The sequence below is a fragment of the Oreochromis niloticus genome, linkage group LG15 (genome assembly GCF_001858045.2).
Source record: "Oreochromis niloticus isolate F11D_XX linkage group LG15, O_niloticus_UMD_NMBU, whole genome shotgun sequence".
Taxonomy (NCBI): domain Eukaryota; kingdom Metazoa; phylum Chordata; class Actinopteri; order Cichliformes; family Cichlidae; genus Oreochromis; species Oreochromis niloticus.
Genome location: NC_031980.2, coordinates 9,980,487 through 9,995,925, shown reverse-complemented (window position 1 = coordinate 9,995,925; position 15,439 = coordinate 9,980,487). Strand labels below are relative to the sequence as shown.

Here is a 15,439-nt window from a genome sequence, read left to right as displayed (position 1 = left end):
GACTGTTGTATTTATTTTAATATAGATGACTATTTCAAATTTGTTTAAAAACCCTTTTGTAATGGCACAACCTGGGTCATTAACATAGTTTTTTAGCACTTGCTGTCTGATGGTTTTGCTGCAGTTCATTTCAGGTTTCATTTCAAAGCAACATTTTCAGCTCTGCAGATAAAAATGCACCCGGGGCTATTAATGAGGAATTTGATTTCGTGCCATACTTGAGTCATAAGATTTAAAAGCACTGAAGCATGAAAATGAAAATCAGTAAAAAAAATACAGCTGTCAAAATATGCATGAAAAAAGGATATAAGTTAGTTAGGACTGATGAGACAAACTCATAAAGTGACTTAAAGGCAGATGTTTGTATATGAATATGTAAACTCTATAGGCAAGGAACAAGATTTTTGGAAGCCTTCTGGTTCTTCTTATCTGTTTGTAGTCTGGGTTTTAATGACCAATCATTTTTAAGCAGGTTGTAGATTAGGATGGTAGACATAAGTGGAAATGAAATCTGGAAATCACTGGCTATCCTTTGAATACACTAAAGCCTTTTATTAGCTTTTTAAAATTAATCCGCATTCTTAAAGAGTGACACGGCATCTTGGCTCGGATATGGATTGGATACACCAAAAGCCCCCCCCCTAAAAATGTACTTTTAGAAATGCACCAGTAGTTTTCTATCTTTGAAAACTGGAAAATCCAAACCCCTCCTTAAAAAGCCAAGACACATGGCCTAAAAAGCCTTTGCCACTTTGAGTGAAGAGCTTCCAGAAAATGCTGGAGATGCCTCATCTGTCCAATTGTGGTTGGTCTCAAAACACTGGAAGGATGTGCGCTTTCTAGAATAACCATACTGTAATAACCACAAGCATAAGACTGTGATTAATGAAAAGTGCTGTATGACTCGTATGGGTTTTATTTTTTGTGCAGAATCAGGTTGTAATCATAAAACGGGTCAGTCTCTACACTTCTTAGATTCTCTGTAGGCTTATTAATGAATAAACGGTTCTGAATTTTAATACATGGCAAAAAATATTATTGTGGTTATCGTCACTATTACACTCTTAAAAGATTACAAGCCATCTGATTTTAATAATTCCCTTAATCTGACTTAATCAGTTACAAAAAACTGCACTTGGTAGTTAGAAACTTATCTGTACATAAAGGGTGACTAATTTTGGCTGTTTTTTGAGGGAGGGGGTCAGTTTTTGTCAACCTGTAGAGGTTTGATTTCAAGGCCTGAAGCCAAAAATACAGGAAACCACAGCTCCATAAGATGTGGCTGCGTTTGTGGCTGTTCTGTGTAAAGTGGACTCTCCCATGAGGAACGCTCTGAGACTTTTACTGTCACGCTTCCACTTGTTCAGAGTTATTTCAACAGTTTACTGTCCGCCTCGCCACTGCTGGCTTCGCGTATGTATAAACACCATCATGTTGTTACCATTGAACCTCAGAATGAGAACCAACCTCTGTTGACCTCAGCGTTCCTCCAGACCCCATACAGCGATTGCTGGGAAAACATAGAGAGTTTTTAAAAGCAAAGTCCACAATCATTTGAAGGGTTTTGTGTCCCGCTTGGCTCCTCCCCTCTAAACCGCATCAGACTCCGCCTCTCGCTGCAGCCACTGTGGTTGGGGTTGGCTAATTAGAGGGTTGCCACGGGAACGGAATGGCAGCTTAGCCAACGGGTGTAATGACAGGGTGAGGGAGGAGGGCGGGGTCAGATTATAGGCCCAGGAGTATGCTGAGAGGAGCTCAAAAAAGAAGGGAGAAGTGGGGGAAAGAATGCCAAAGAGAATATGAATCATGAAATATGTGAGGCGATAATGGCGGGCGTGAAAATGAAACTGGGGGGTGAATAAAAAGATAGGTGGGAGCTAATGTGCAGGCGAGGAGTGAAACCAAGTTTTGCAAATGCTCGGGACAGAAAATGAACTAAAACTTCTGAGCATGAAGAAGAAGAGTGGGTGAATGACTAAGCATGTAACTTAGTGGTTTCCACATAGATGTTTGGTTACTCTGGCATGGGCTTGCATACTCTTTCTGACTGTGTGTGTGTGTGTGTGTGTGCACATCAGAAAAGGTGTCTCACAGCTTACATTGGAAAGACTCAGTCTGTGGTCGCCATGGCAGTCAACAGGAAACGGCGTGTGAGTTTTTATGCAGCTGAGCCCGGTCACCCTGACAGTTCTCTCTTTCCTCTTGTGTGGCCACTCCATTCTTCAAAAGACAAACATCCAGCTGGACCACGACTAAAAGTGGACAAAAGGAGCACAGAAACTTTAGGAGCTCGGTGTATTTCAGCCTCTCGGTTTTGGGACTTTTACCACATTTTGTGAAAGCCGCTCAACAATCTGAGCTGTGTCATCATATCAGCTTACGCTTGGCAAAGCTACCACTGCCTAAAACCACGGTGAAATGACTCCCAGTTTGCCTCACATTTGCACTGCAATTATAATGGTCCACTTTTGTCAAGCTTGTGTTGCTCCTGCTGAAGATTAAACCCCGAGTTAGTTGCGTCAGCCCCGTGTAACATGCCTTTTATAAAATCATATTGTGCAGCCCCGTTGGCATACATTTGGCATTCCACTCAAGTCAAAAATGACTCACTGCTGTTTCAAATAGAGGTGATTCACTCATTCCTCACTTCGGCAACAGGCTTACTGATATTGTTTTGAGCAGCTAATGCCGTTGCCAATACTTTCTTGACACATACTTTCAGTTGCACAGACCAGAAGCAGAGGAATACATCTCTGTGGTGTCTCAGCAGATGTTGGCCATCTTTCAGTTGCTAATGTGCAGCGCCTTGAGCACAGCTCCTCTTACTTTCTTTGGATAAATGTGTCAAACTGGAACCCATCATGTTTTCCAACTCGATTTTATATAAGTGGTGTTTGGAGACAGTGTGGCTTATATGAAAAAAAAAAAAGGTACTAACCAAAGAGTTTTTGAAAGCGAACAACAGTGCCAATGCTGCCACCCACTTAGTCAGTGTTTTGTGCAGTTTAGCTATAAAATGCATACAGATGCAGTCTGATTTTAAAAAGTTATGGTCTGTATGCTTTCTAGCAACTCTGCAAGGCTTTCAGCTAAAAGCAAGCATGCTTAGTTTTTAGCAGGTATGGCAGAAGTTTACAATCACAGTTTGCTAATTACCATAAAATAACATGGGGTCACTCCCAGTTTAGAAATCTGTGAGAAAAAGATCATAATTTTCACTTGTTCCGTGTCTTTAGTATAATTTTTCCAAATGATTTTTATGGTCTCAATTTAGTTTTTCCTAGATTCAATGCTTCCACATGGTTTTCCACAAAGTGCAGTTTATCCTCATTGGAATTAGTTTTGAAGGTATTGAGCTCAAAAGTGACCACTCTTATATTTTTTTCCAAGGGCTCCAGCTCTAGAAGTGAATTTCCCATTCATTTGCTCCACTGATATTTCAGAAAATCCTTATATTGTATTTTGCAGTAAAGTGATCGCCAATAATGTAACGTTAACTTGTGACATGTGACTATGCAGCCAAGTGCCTATGCAAGCCTCCAGTCACACAGGCCTGATTGCTAGCAGATTACTGTGGTTGCTCAAAGTTTGCATTAAAGATGTTGACTTGTCTGCAAACACTTCCCAACTACTTTTCAAGAGAAAGTGAAATAGTAAAACGTGCAGCACACAGCAGAAAGGGAGACTTTCAAATCAAAAGCTGCACATTTTGATATATGTTGGGTACAGTGCTGAAACACAGCTTTTATTTTGAAGGTTAACATCCTCTGATTTCCGGTTTGCGTTGCGCTATGATCATGTACAGACCTTTTTTCCCGACTGCGATCATTGCTCAGGTGGTTTCTCGACCTGATTTTTGCAGGTTTAAAGATTCCGATGGTAACAGCGCCTTTGATGTTGCTGTTTCAGTTTAGCTTTATGTGTCGAGTTTTTGTCAGTGATCGCATATGAAACATCTTTTTGTTAAAACAAAACTGACATTATATAGTCGTGTGGTTTCAATAGGAGTACATACCATTTTTTTTTTAGCTTGAAGTAAGTCTACTTTGGATGGTTACAACATAATGGCTCATTATTAAAATCCCTAAAGAGATAAATAAATCATAAATCAATGCACTGGACAAATTAAAAATTTTATTTAACATGGTCTGGGTTTCTTTTTATCCCTGTTGTGTTTTTTTTTTTTACCTTCCTTTCCTGTTTTTTTCTGTAGGTATCAGTATTACCTGCAGGTAAAGAAGGAGGTGTTGGATGGACGTCTACAGTGCTCTGTAGAGCAGGGGATCAGGCTCGCTGGCCTGGCAGTACAAGGTAAGACTACACGAACAAGTCTCCCAATGAGAGACAGACAGCGCAAGAGAGTGAGAGTGAGCACAAACTCACACTTTCTCAGGTCATCTTGACTTCACTACCTTATATGGCTGCATACCACAGGGAGAACCCAGTCCACTTGAGTTCCTATGGTATCAGTCCTAACACATGCACATACACACACACACCCACCCTCGCTCCATCCTTTCAGTTCCTGGGTGCTGTCTGTGTCCCAGGGGAATGTAAACAGACAGCTTGCTTATCAGCTGCTCCAAGGTTAGCTGTAGCAGCATCAGGAAGGCTCTTATCTGTCGGGAGGTGAGGATCCTGTGCTAGACCTCCTTTTGCCCGGCAAACAGCAGAACGCTTTTTAGGTACTTAGTACAAGCAATATCAGGAGGACTGTACATGTTATAGAGATTGTGCAGGTGGTATTGTTTCTGTTATGTAGATATTTGTTTTTGTTATCTTTAATAGTATTGCACAGTACACAAGTTCACATATATTTCCATCTAATAAAACAAGAAACACTCAGGGACACTTTAGGACTCAATGGATATGTCCACGGCCTGAAGAGCACATTTGCCGCAGGTAGCTTCATGTGATTTTCCCTGGGTAACCATGACAACAGCATGACAAAGCATCTACATGTATGAAATCTGCATTGCTTTGACCATTGTGGATGCAGTTGAGTTGAGATGACAGTTGAGTTAAAACAGACTTTTTTCTAATGTTAAGCATTTGCTTTTCTAATCTTGAGGGGTAATTTCACAAAGAGAGCTAGCAGAATATAATAGGTATTTGTACAAATGAAATTGCCTTAGTTTTAACTGGAAAAACTGTATTTATCCCGACGTTTTGTCCTATTGGGTTAACACCTTCGTAACATAAATTTATTTTATTTTTAAATCAGTAGTTTTTTTCTTATTAGGGAAACTGTATAGATCGAAGAGAAAGGCCAACAGGATGTATGGCCAAACCACGATGCATGTCCAATTCAGGGTCGTGGTTGTGCTGGAGCCTATCCCAACTGTCATGGGGTGCGAGGCTGGGTACGCACTAGACGGGTTGCCAGTCTCTGACAAATATTTGTGCTCAAATTTATACCGGTGGCCAATTAATAATCTCCACTTAACCAAACGTGTTTGTTTAGATGATGGGAGGAAACCAGGATACCTATTGAGAACCCACGCAAGATGGGTTGCAGGGTGAACACAGTGAGTCCATATTGGACTGTACCGATTCCTTTTTTCTACTGTACTTGACCACTCAGAGCTTACAATTGGCACACTCTGATTAATGCATCAGTTCAGTATCTTGCCCAAGGATACTGAGCCAGTGCTAGGGATCAAACCACCATCCTCCCTATTAGTAGATGACCTGTTCTCCTCCCTCTGTTGCAAGTTCCCAGCTGACCTGCGAACCCAGAACCTTTTCCCTGTGAGGTGGCGCTAACCCTTGCACCATCTTACCACCTCAACTGAATGATATCAAACACAATAACAAACTCACAGTCAGTTTATAGTGTAAAGGCTGCTCACTACAGTGTACAAATGAAATTCATTGTTTTTGTGTAAATAAATGTGAACATCTGTGTTTGTAATTTTTAGCTGACTTTGGAGACTTCACTCAATTCCTGTCTCAGGACTTCCTTAGGGAGTACGTGCTTTTCCCAGTGGTGAGTCCTCGAGCCTTTACCATTCAAATTCTAGCACTGTGTGTGTGTGTGTGTGTGTGTGTGTGTGTGTGAGAGAGAGAGAGAGAGAGGGAGAGAAAGTCTGTGTTTGTGTGTTTTTCTGTGTATGTGCTGCCTAAAGGCACACATTCCTGTGACATCTGCGTACCTCCTCCCTCTGCATACCTGACTCATAGGCAAAAAGCAAAAAGAATAAAGAAGAATTTGAGTTGGAGGATGGGATGGAATTAATATGAACTGATTACCAAATAGAAACAAAATATTAAATTATGGAGCATTATTTTATTTTTTTTAAACATTGCCAACAACATGATGTTCTGTGGGAAAGCAAGTTGCTTTCCTACAGCTTCCTTCTGCATTGCTCTTATTTGCTGCACAATGTTTTGCTGTCTTTATTTTCTCTCAGAACTGGCGTAATGGAGAAGAGGTGCTAGAAGAGTGGACCCAGAAAGTTGCTGAGGAGCACAAGAGTCACTGGTACTCTTAGCTACTTTGTATACTGTATGCACATATATGCATGTGTCACCAAGACAAAGTAAAATAGAGACAATGAGATTCTTGGTACCATTCTGTGTTTTCCAGTCGAATGCAGGCCGCTGAAGCAGAACTGCTGTACATCAAGGAGGTGGAAAAACTGGATGGCTTTGGCCAGGAGAGCTTTCCAGCTAAGGTAGATACATTACATCACCCTCAGCCTCTTAATCAGAATCTTTGATTGAGAGATTTTAAATGCATTCTTGTGTAATACTTTCTTCCACAGGACAACTATACCAATGACATATTCATCGGCGTGTCTTTCATTGGAGTGTTTGTTAAACACAGAAATGGCAGATCCATCATGCTTCACAAGTAAGTTTCTCCTTTCAAAAAAGAAAGAAAGAATTGTCATAGTTTTCTGTACTGATGAGGAACCGTTGTTCCTTTTTTTAAACATTTGTTTGCATCTGTGTGTTATAAAGGTGGAAGGACATTGGTACCATTGCACACAACAAGTCAGCCATCACAGTGGAGATAACGAGCAGAGACGACACCATCGTTTTTCACATGGTGAGTGTTGTGTCTGCAGACACAGAGGTTTATAGTGGGAGGTTAAACACGCAGGAAAAGTATGCGTCCACAAAATACCTGGAGAGTGACAAACGAACTGGGGAGAGTTGATTCTTGACTTCACAGAAATACCCCTTTTCTGTTCACCTTAAACTTTTGGTGTTATTATTTATTTTTTTCTCTGTTTGTGTCTGCAGGAGGATATGGAAATGGCCAAGTACATCGCCCGCCTTTTCACAGCCAGACACAAATTCTACAAACAGAACAAGATCTGTGCAGAGTGAGTTTCAAGGCCACACAGAGAGGCCCGCTGAAGGCCATTAAAACACTAAGATATCAATTGTCTGTCATTTATTTTTTTAATGGGTATTTCAACAACCTGTTGAAGGTTATACAAAAAAACCCACAAAAAAAACGTATGCTATAAAAGACTGTGTAGCATTCACTGACCTTATAGTACATGAATCATCGACCTGGTTGCATTTAATAAAATACTAATTTGTTCACATAATGTGTCTGTTTCTTTGTAGGCCCACTCACTCACCTGCACCAATGAGGAGGAGACCAACCTGGACTCATCGCCTGTCTCTGGTATGCTGAGAAGCATTTGTATGTTTTGAAGTGATTTGATATAGCTATTGAATATTGCCTCTGGTCAATATGAAAGAGACGAGAATGGAGGACAGAGGGAGAACACAGAAACGTCCACAATTAGCAACCTGACCCCGCTATCCCACTCAGGGAAGCTCTTAATCGTCCATAATACAAACATACAGACTAATAGTGCCTTCCACTCCAAAAATTTAACTCTTTACCCCCCTGAAAGCCTATTAGGAGTAACTCTGAGATGTATCTGTCATATTCAGGTCCAGAGCAAAATGAATGGGTTTGCATCAGAGGTTTATGAGGGTGGTCTATGCCTATGCAGCTACCCTCGAAACTGTTGCAGTGTCAAAGCCCATCAATTAAGGGTACTAGAGTTAAAGGGGAAAAAAAGAGAACACTGTGACACCGTCAGAACAAATACTCCATTATATTCATAAAAGTAGAGAAAAATGTGTACATTTCCACAATAAGTTGCCGCCAGTACTAGAAAGTATTCTACACAGTAGCAAAACCACTTAGAAACATACTATATATATGTGAAAAGGCTGTATATGAAATATCACATGAAAGAAGCATGTAATCCACAAATCCACAAAACAAAAAACAGCTTAACAGTAGTTTCTAATTGCAGCCTTCTGGGGTTTCTGTATGTAGTGCATGAATCCGATGTGAAATGATACCTCTTCTTAAAAGAGGCGGCGATCGAAAGATTGTTGCTATAAAGGGAATAATACTGGATTCGTGCACTACAAACAGAAAGCCCTAAAGGCTCAAATGAAGAACTACTGTTAAGTTGTTAGCACATGTCTGCTACCTTTGGCATGGTTTTCTATGCAGATGTTTTTCATCATGCAATTAGAGCTCTGCTTTCTGATTGTTGTTGGAATTTCACACTGATTTTTATTGTGATTGTTGTTTGTCTTAAATTGTGCTGATGGCGGTTTATTGCTGAAACACGCATCTTTTTGCCCTTTAATAAATATAAAGAAGCATTTTTTTGAGAGTTCTGGCGTTCTCCTTCTTTCCTATAAGCTCTTAATTGTGCCATGGAGCCTTGGTTTTAGCATGCGTTGGTGGTGTGGTGGGTGTTGTTGGAAAGTTAGAAAGGGTGTTGCTTGCTCTGATTTCCGGTGCGACAGCGAAGGCAGTGATTTCTGCGTCTCCCTCCCTGCTGGCCAGACAATGGTGAGGCTAAATGTGGCACAATAGATGTTCAGTCAGACCACTGGAGTGCTCAGATGACTGTCTGGAGTACCGCAAACCTTGTCCAATGACAGATCGGCAGCACTAGCTTCAATCTGGCTTGGTCACAGTCAGCCATTGTGTTTGATGTGTTAAGACAGAAAAGTAAAGTGATGATTTCATGTGTGATGTAAAGAAACTGAAATATCACTTTGAGGATCAGGAGATCTTCCAATGTCACACTTTTTAACCGTTTTACAATTTCTTCATTTAGCCACGGCCACAATCCTGTAACTTCCAGTCAGTGCATTCCCAGTTTGGAGACCATTATCAGGACACACAGAGCTCTCAAGGTAGGTGTTACTGTTTTAGAGTGGCTTTTCTCCCCCTGCTTTAACCACAGTGTGATTTAAGATTTTTGCCTCCCTGACAATAACTCAAAACAACAGTCCTCCTAATTGTGTCTTTCCCATCAGGCGTGTGACTCACAGCCCATTCGCATTTTAACAGTCTCCCAGCCAATTAGAGCCCAACGTTTGGGGTGCAGAGCGGTGACCTCATTTATGCTTCACTCTTTCATTGACGCGTTCACACGCTCAGCCTGCCTTATAATCCGAAGAGCTTCACTCATGTCAGCTTGACAATAAAAAGTGAGCGAGTGGAAAAACATTCTGGGTGTGCTACTGCGTGTGGGCGTGAGATTGGTCTCGAGTGTGACCTCAGGCATCATACTCCGATTGTGCGGACAGAGATTATGCTTGTCTTCCTTCTCCTTGTGAACATGGGATAGTTTCACACGGGAGAGCGCTCTGCTCAGCGGGAAGGAATAACATGACATATTTTTCTGTGGTGGTTGGTGCAGCTGTGAAACCAACAAAACAGCAGTGATCATTTTTGCCACCTTCGGGATGCCACAAAGGGTGTTTATTTCAGCTTGTTTATAACAGCTTAGACAGTTAAACTGCAAGACTGGAAAACCCCCAGTACCACCTTCACCATACCACTGGCAAGATTACAGGAACATTTGGCCTCCCTTCATTTTTTTTCTTTAAATTTTTTGTATGTTCCCTTTTGATTTTCTTTCTTTTAAGCTCCAACACTGTTCACTGTGCAAACCGTGTGTTCTTTTAAGTTTTTATATGAAATACTGAGGTACCAAGTATGTGAACAGTCATAGAGCTTCAAAGATCAATAAAATCTTTGTTTGATTAAGTTTAGTTTTAGTGCGCAAATTGCTTAAAGATGTTTGCAGCTCAGATTTTCTTGTGATCCTCTTTAAACACTTTTGTTTGTGCTTCCATGCTTCCTTTGCTGTGCAGACAGTATCTTCCATGATGACCCGTACTACAAGTCAGAGAGCAGCCTGGATCGCTGTACAGTGGACTTTACCTACCGAAACGGTAACGTGCCAAACGGAAGCATGTACAGCAGCCCCAGCCTGAGCTCCCTCAATCGTTCCCAGAATTTTGTCCCACCCTCGCCCATGTCCTCCAACCTCAGCATCCCTGGCAGTGAGCTCATGCGGCCTGACTACATCCCCAGCCACCGTCACAGTGCCATCATCGCACCATCCTATCGGCCCACGCCTGAGTACGATGCTGTCATGCGGCAGAAGCGGTGCATGCTCCCTGCTCACCATGACCTTCACAGCCAGTCGCTACGCAGTCTGAACATCAGCAACGCCTGTGCCTACCGGCAGCCTGAGCCTCTAGTATACAGCCAGCCAGAGATGCGAGAGAGGGGCCCTTATCATGGTGTGGCACCCAGCCCTGCTCCGTATACACCACAGGTAAGGGTTAGGATGCTCTGAGATTATTATTTAATTAAGTTTATTTAGCTTCCTAGTTCAATGCATCAGTTTGTGACTGTTCATCTTGCAGATCACATATAGTAAGCCGGTGTCCCATGGCCCTCATCAGGGAGGACCAGCCAACAGCCAGGGTCCGTGCCATTCACCCCAAGTTAATGAAAGTGGAGGCAGCAGCAGCGGTGGAGGTGGAGGAAGCTCCATCTCTCATACAGTCAGCACACCCGAGCTGGCAAATACCAAACAACAGGGGAACAACATGGGAAACTATGCAGCTACAGCCAACATGCTGAGGAACCACATGTCGCGGCCTCCTCCACCTTACCCTTCCAGCTCCTTTCGCCCGGCCACCAGCACGCCAGACCTAGCGAGCCATCGGCATCGCATTGGTGGCAGCAGTCCAGAACTGGTTACCCGCATGGTGCAGCTGTCAGTCAAAACCTTCCAGCCTGACAGCTCAGCTGTGGTGCACCAGTCCCTGCAGGAGGTCAGTGAACCATTAACTGCAGCTGCTAAGCACCGGTCCACGCTGGGCAAGAGACACAGCATGGAGGTTATAAGCAGCATGAGAGGAGCGATGGAAGGCCTTGTGATGAAAGGAATGAATGCTCCTCTTCATCGGCGGAATACTCTGAGAGAACATGTGATGCCATCTCAGCCTCAGTCCATTCCCCAGCCTCAAAACTCTCAGTCACAACCTCAGCCGCAACCTCAACCTCAGCCTCCACCTCAGCAGCCAAAAGAGTTGCCCATGAAGCCTGCCAAGAATGCACCTGAGGCAGTGACTTATCAGCACCAAAAGACTCTTTCTAATGCCACCATGCTCATACACAGCAGTGAAAGTGAAGAAGAGGAAGAGGAAGAAGAGGAGAGGCCTGAACTGGACGTTCAAATTCCAGGTCTCAACGAGGACATTAGCATCAGTGCACAACTCCAGGCTGCTCTGGCCAAACTTCCCAATAAACCCCCTCCAGAATACCCGGGCCCTCCTAGACCTGCAAGCAATGCTCAAGCTCGCACCCACACCCACAATCACAACAACACCCACCACACCAACCATAATCAAGGACCACAGGGCAACCAGGGACCAGTGGACCCAAGCCAAGGCCATGGCTGTGCCCTAAAGACTGGACAGAGCCAGGGTGTTAGTGGGCCTGGGGTTGGTGGTGGAGGTGGTGGTGGTGGGACACTGACCCGGGGGGATCAGAGTGTTGTGAATGGAGCAGTTTTAGGTCCATCCATTTCAGAACCGGACTTGACCAGTGTGAAGGAGAGGGTGAGGAAGGAGCCGGTCAAAGAGAGGCCAGTATCAGAGATGTTTTCCTTGGAAGACAGCATAGTGGAGAGGGAAATCGCTCAAAGGGTAAGATACTCACTCATTGTACATCTTCTCAGCCGTTCCCTCAAATTTTAGAACTAAAACATTTTTACATTTTAACACAATGTAACAAATTTTTTACCTAATGCAATGTAATGCATTTGTTACTTAATATTACAATATAACACATTTACTCAATAATACAATGTAACTCATTATTTTACGTAATAATACAATTTAACACATTTTTACTTAGTAATACAATGCAAGACATTTTCTGTTTAATAATACATTTTTTAAACTTAAAATTTAACATCATATGTTGCATTGTATTATTATCTATGTTTATAACATTCACAATTTTTTTTCGATTACCTTTCCATATGGAATAAAATTTTTTAGCATGAAATTATTAAATAAAATGTCAATGCCTGACACCTTTGAAGCCAATGTACTGGTATAGTTTTAAATATTACAGTCTGTTGTCTGCTCACTAGCTTCAAAGCTCCTGATTAGCAGTAATCTGGGGTTCAGCACCTGAAAGGGCAGCACTGGACTCTGAATTCCCCGAGGCAGCTAAAAGCCTTACTAAGCCTTCCGATTATTCTTTGAATTTGGTGTTTTTGTGTCGGTGGGCTTTCTGTTAATATGCAAACATCTGACCCAGCACCAGTCCAGTCATAAATAATTGCCTCCTAGAGATAAACCCGTCTGTCTGTGATTGCAGGTGTGTGTGATTTTAGCCAATAAAACTTAAAGAATGTTTTCTTCTTACTGCTGTCCAAAGCTGTTAGAGCCCTTTTATGCCAGCTGCTTTATCTTATGCATAGAGGATACCCCCTTATGACCCCCAAGCTGTTGTTTTGACTGCCCCATGGGGGATCAAGGAGGTGGAAAGGGGAAGGGCGGCGCTGTCCTGGAGGTTTAATAGCATCAGAGATTAGGAGAGGTAATCCTTTGAGGAAGGAGACGGTGCAATGTGGGTCAGTGTTTGGGAGCGAGAAAGAGAGTCAGGATGACAGAGAGTGTGTTGTAATCAAACAGAAGCTGAAGAGGTAGGTGGGAATAAACAAAGATGAAACAATTAATAACATGTAAGGACAAATGAGGATGAAGGCAACCAGATGGATAAGAACTCTTTCTTAATAGGCTTTGTGTAGTGGGCTTCCTGTTTCTCACCTTTGGACTTATTACAAGGGGATTGGTACGGGCAGTTTATGCACATGCACGTGAAATTCTCCCCACCCACTACTGCTCATGCACATCTGCGTGAACACTGTACTCGTGCAATGGCAGGTCAGTCAGTCTTGCAAACCTGCTGGTGCCTGTAAGCATGACAACAGGATTTTTCTCTCTCTTGAAGACGCTGGAGAGACAGAAGATGTCTGTGGACTCCATGAAGAGGCCGCTGATGATGGCCGCACTCAACGGGCTCTACGTCGCCCGAATGCCTGTCCCCGAGAGTCCAGGGGAGGAAGGCGCCAAGGCGGCTACTGATGAAAGGGTAGGATGTTTGCTTTTTGTACAACATATACATTATTATGGTTAAAGTTTAAGGGTTTCATGACTGTAACCTTGTATTATTCTGTATATTTTGTAACATATAGTAAAAAAGTCCTGCTAATTAACAGACAACCTTTAAAAATATGCTGCTGTGAATTCATTTTAATCCTCTGTTTTGTTGCTACTTTATTACTACATTTACTATACCCAAAACCTTTGGGATTTACTGACATGTATGTATTTGGAAACTTATCATATTAAAGATAGAAAAGGCTTTTTAATCTCTTAAAAAAGTCACAATTATTAAAACAAGTATTTAAAGAACTGATATCAAGAATAACATATCAGAGTTGATGTTCTGGATTAGGTCTCTTTACTCATTTAAACTTATTTAAATAATCATAAAAGCTTTAAAGCTCCCCAAAAAGTTTGTTTGGTCATCGTCATACCAAAACTCACAGTCTCTATTAATCGCATAATTTTAATGAATTTCACTGCCCAAATAGATCCCCAGTGTGTTTGGCTCCCTTTTGAGTGTGGAGGTGTGAATCCCAGTCTTTGTCCCAACTGTTGCTAAGCTAATGGGGGCAAACCCTAAGTGGGCTGTGGAACGTGTGGCACGGTGGTGCTTATCGCCTCTGGGCCTGCTGGTATGTTAAGAATGTGACCTGAGAGAGAGTGAGCCAGCCACAGAGAAAGAGAGACAGACAGAGATTCTGGCCTCTCAGACATGACTGGCCTAATAAACACCACTGCTGCTGCGTATTCGGCTCTTTCCTGACTATATTGATTCAGTATGAATACTTGTGAGCATCATGAGGAGACTGATGAGAATTTAAAAATGTGAGTGTGTTCCAATAACAGTGTTGGATTCGAATGCCTTTGTCGGGGTGTAATGTAAATGAATGAGTGCCTTTTTGGGGACTGAAAGAGAGACTTCTGAATAATAAACACCCTGTACTTTTTCTCTCCCTCTCTCTCTCTAGTGTAAGACCTTGGAGTTGAAGTTAGAAGAAGAGCGGGTCTTTACTGAGTATGAGCAGGTGCCCAAGAAGAGGGTAGACTGTATTCTCACAACAGCAACTCTGCCCGAAAATGCAGAGCGCAACCGTTTCCGAGATGTTGTTCCTTATGAGGAGAATCGAGTTGAGCTTGTACCCAACAAGGAGAACAACACGGGCTACATAAATGCCTCGCATATCAAGGTATACACAGCTGTGCTGATCTGTGTGTGATCAGGCTTTTGCAGTACTGTTTAAAAGTCTTGAGTTACCCTTCATTTCCTTTCCTGTAGTCTTCAGTAATATTTCTCCATGTGCCTTAATGGATATTCAAAGCTCTTTTCTGGATGCTGGCTGACTTTTGTTCCATTATGTATGTATGTAAATATATATATGTATATATATATCTATATATACCACCTTCCTGTTGAAAAATTACTCAAACGGAAACAGAAAATATGTGTCAAACTGAAACTGTGGAAGTTATCTTTGTCATATTTCATACATTCAAATATACATCTATATCTATACATATCTATATATCTGTATCTATACATATCTATATATCTGTATCTATACATATCTATATACATATTTTGTTTCTTTTTTGTATATACACACAAAAAAAGAACAAAAAAGATGAGTACTTGATCACTTCATGACTTTTGCACAGTGCTGAGTTAGACAGATTTAAAGCCTTCTGTGTCTCCCCATGAAATTCGTACATTTTGAAGAGTGATGTCCAAAGAAAAGCACAATCCAAACTTAAGAAGCTAAACTCATCAATCAAGATGCTTTATCCAAACCAAAATCAGAAGCACATGTTTTTCATTGGACAGCGATGATAAGAGATATCACCCCAACTCATGTAGCTGTGGCTTTCTTCGGGTGGCTCATATAATGTCAGCTCTGCAACTGTGACTTGATTGCTGGTTGGTTTCAATTTAAGAAGAAATACTTGAGTAATA

The 15,439-nt window shown here is 42.0% G+C and overlaps 1 protein-coding gene across 2 annotated transcripts in view; it reads left to right on the top strand.

The window, feature by feature from the left end:
- Positions 1–15,439, top strand: part of LOC100706836 (protein tyrosine phosphatase non-receptor type 14) — a 43,147-nt gene that overhangs the window by 22,901 nt on the left and 4,807 nt on the right. For both annotated transcript variants that reach the window (XM_005454721.4, XM_019345813.2), the window contains exons 4-16: positions 4,214–4,311; positions 5,922–5,989; positions 6,414–6,484; positions 6,590–6,677; positions 6,768–6,856; positions 6,967–7,054; positions 7,252–7,334; positions 7,585–7,645; positions 9,117–9,195; positions 10,162–10,631; positions 10,723–12,012; positions 13,331–13,471; positions 14,457–14,675. In XM_005454721.4, coding sequence (XP_005454778.1) covers positions 4,214–4,311; positions 5,922–5,989; positions 6,414–6,484; positions 6,590–6,677; positions 6,768–6,856; positions 6,967–7,054; positions 7,252–7,334; positions 7,585–7,645; positions 9,117–9,195; positions 10,162–10,631; positions 10,723–12,012; positions 13,331–13,471; positions 14,457–14,675 — 2,845 coding nt within the window. The remainder of the gene's footprint in view (positions 1–4,213; positions 4,312–5,921; positions 5,990–6,413; positions 6,485–6,589; positions 6,678–6,767; positions 6,857–6,966; positions 7,055–7,251; positions 7,335–7,584; positions 7,646–9,116; positions 9,196–10,161; positions 10,632–10,722; positions 12,013–13,330; positions 13,472–14,456; positions 14,676–15,439) is intronic.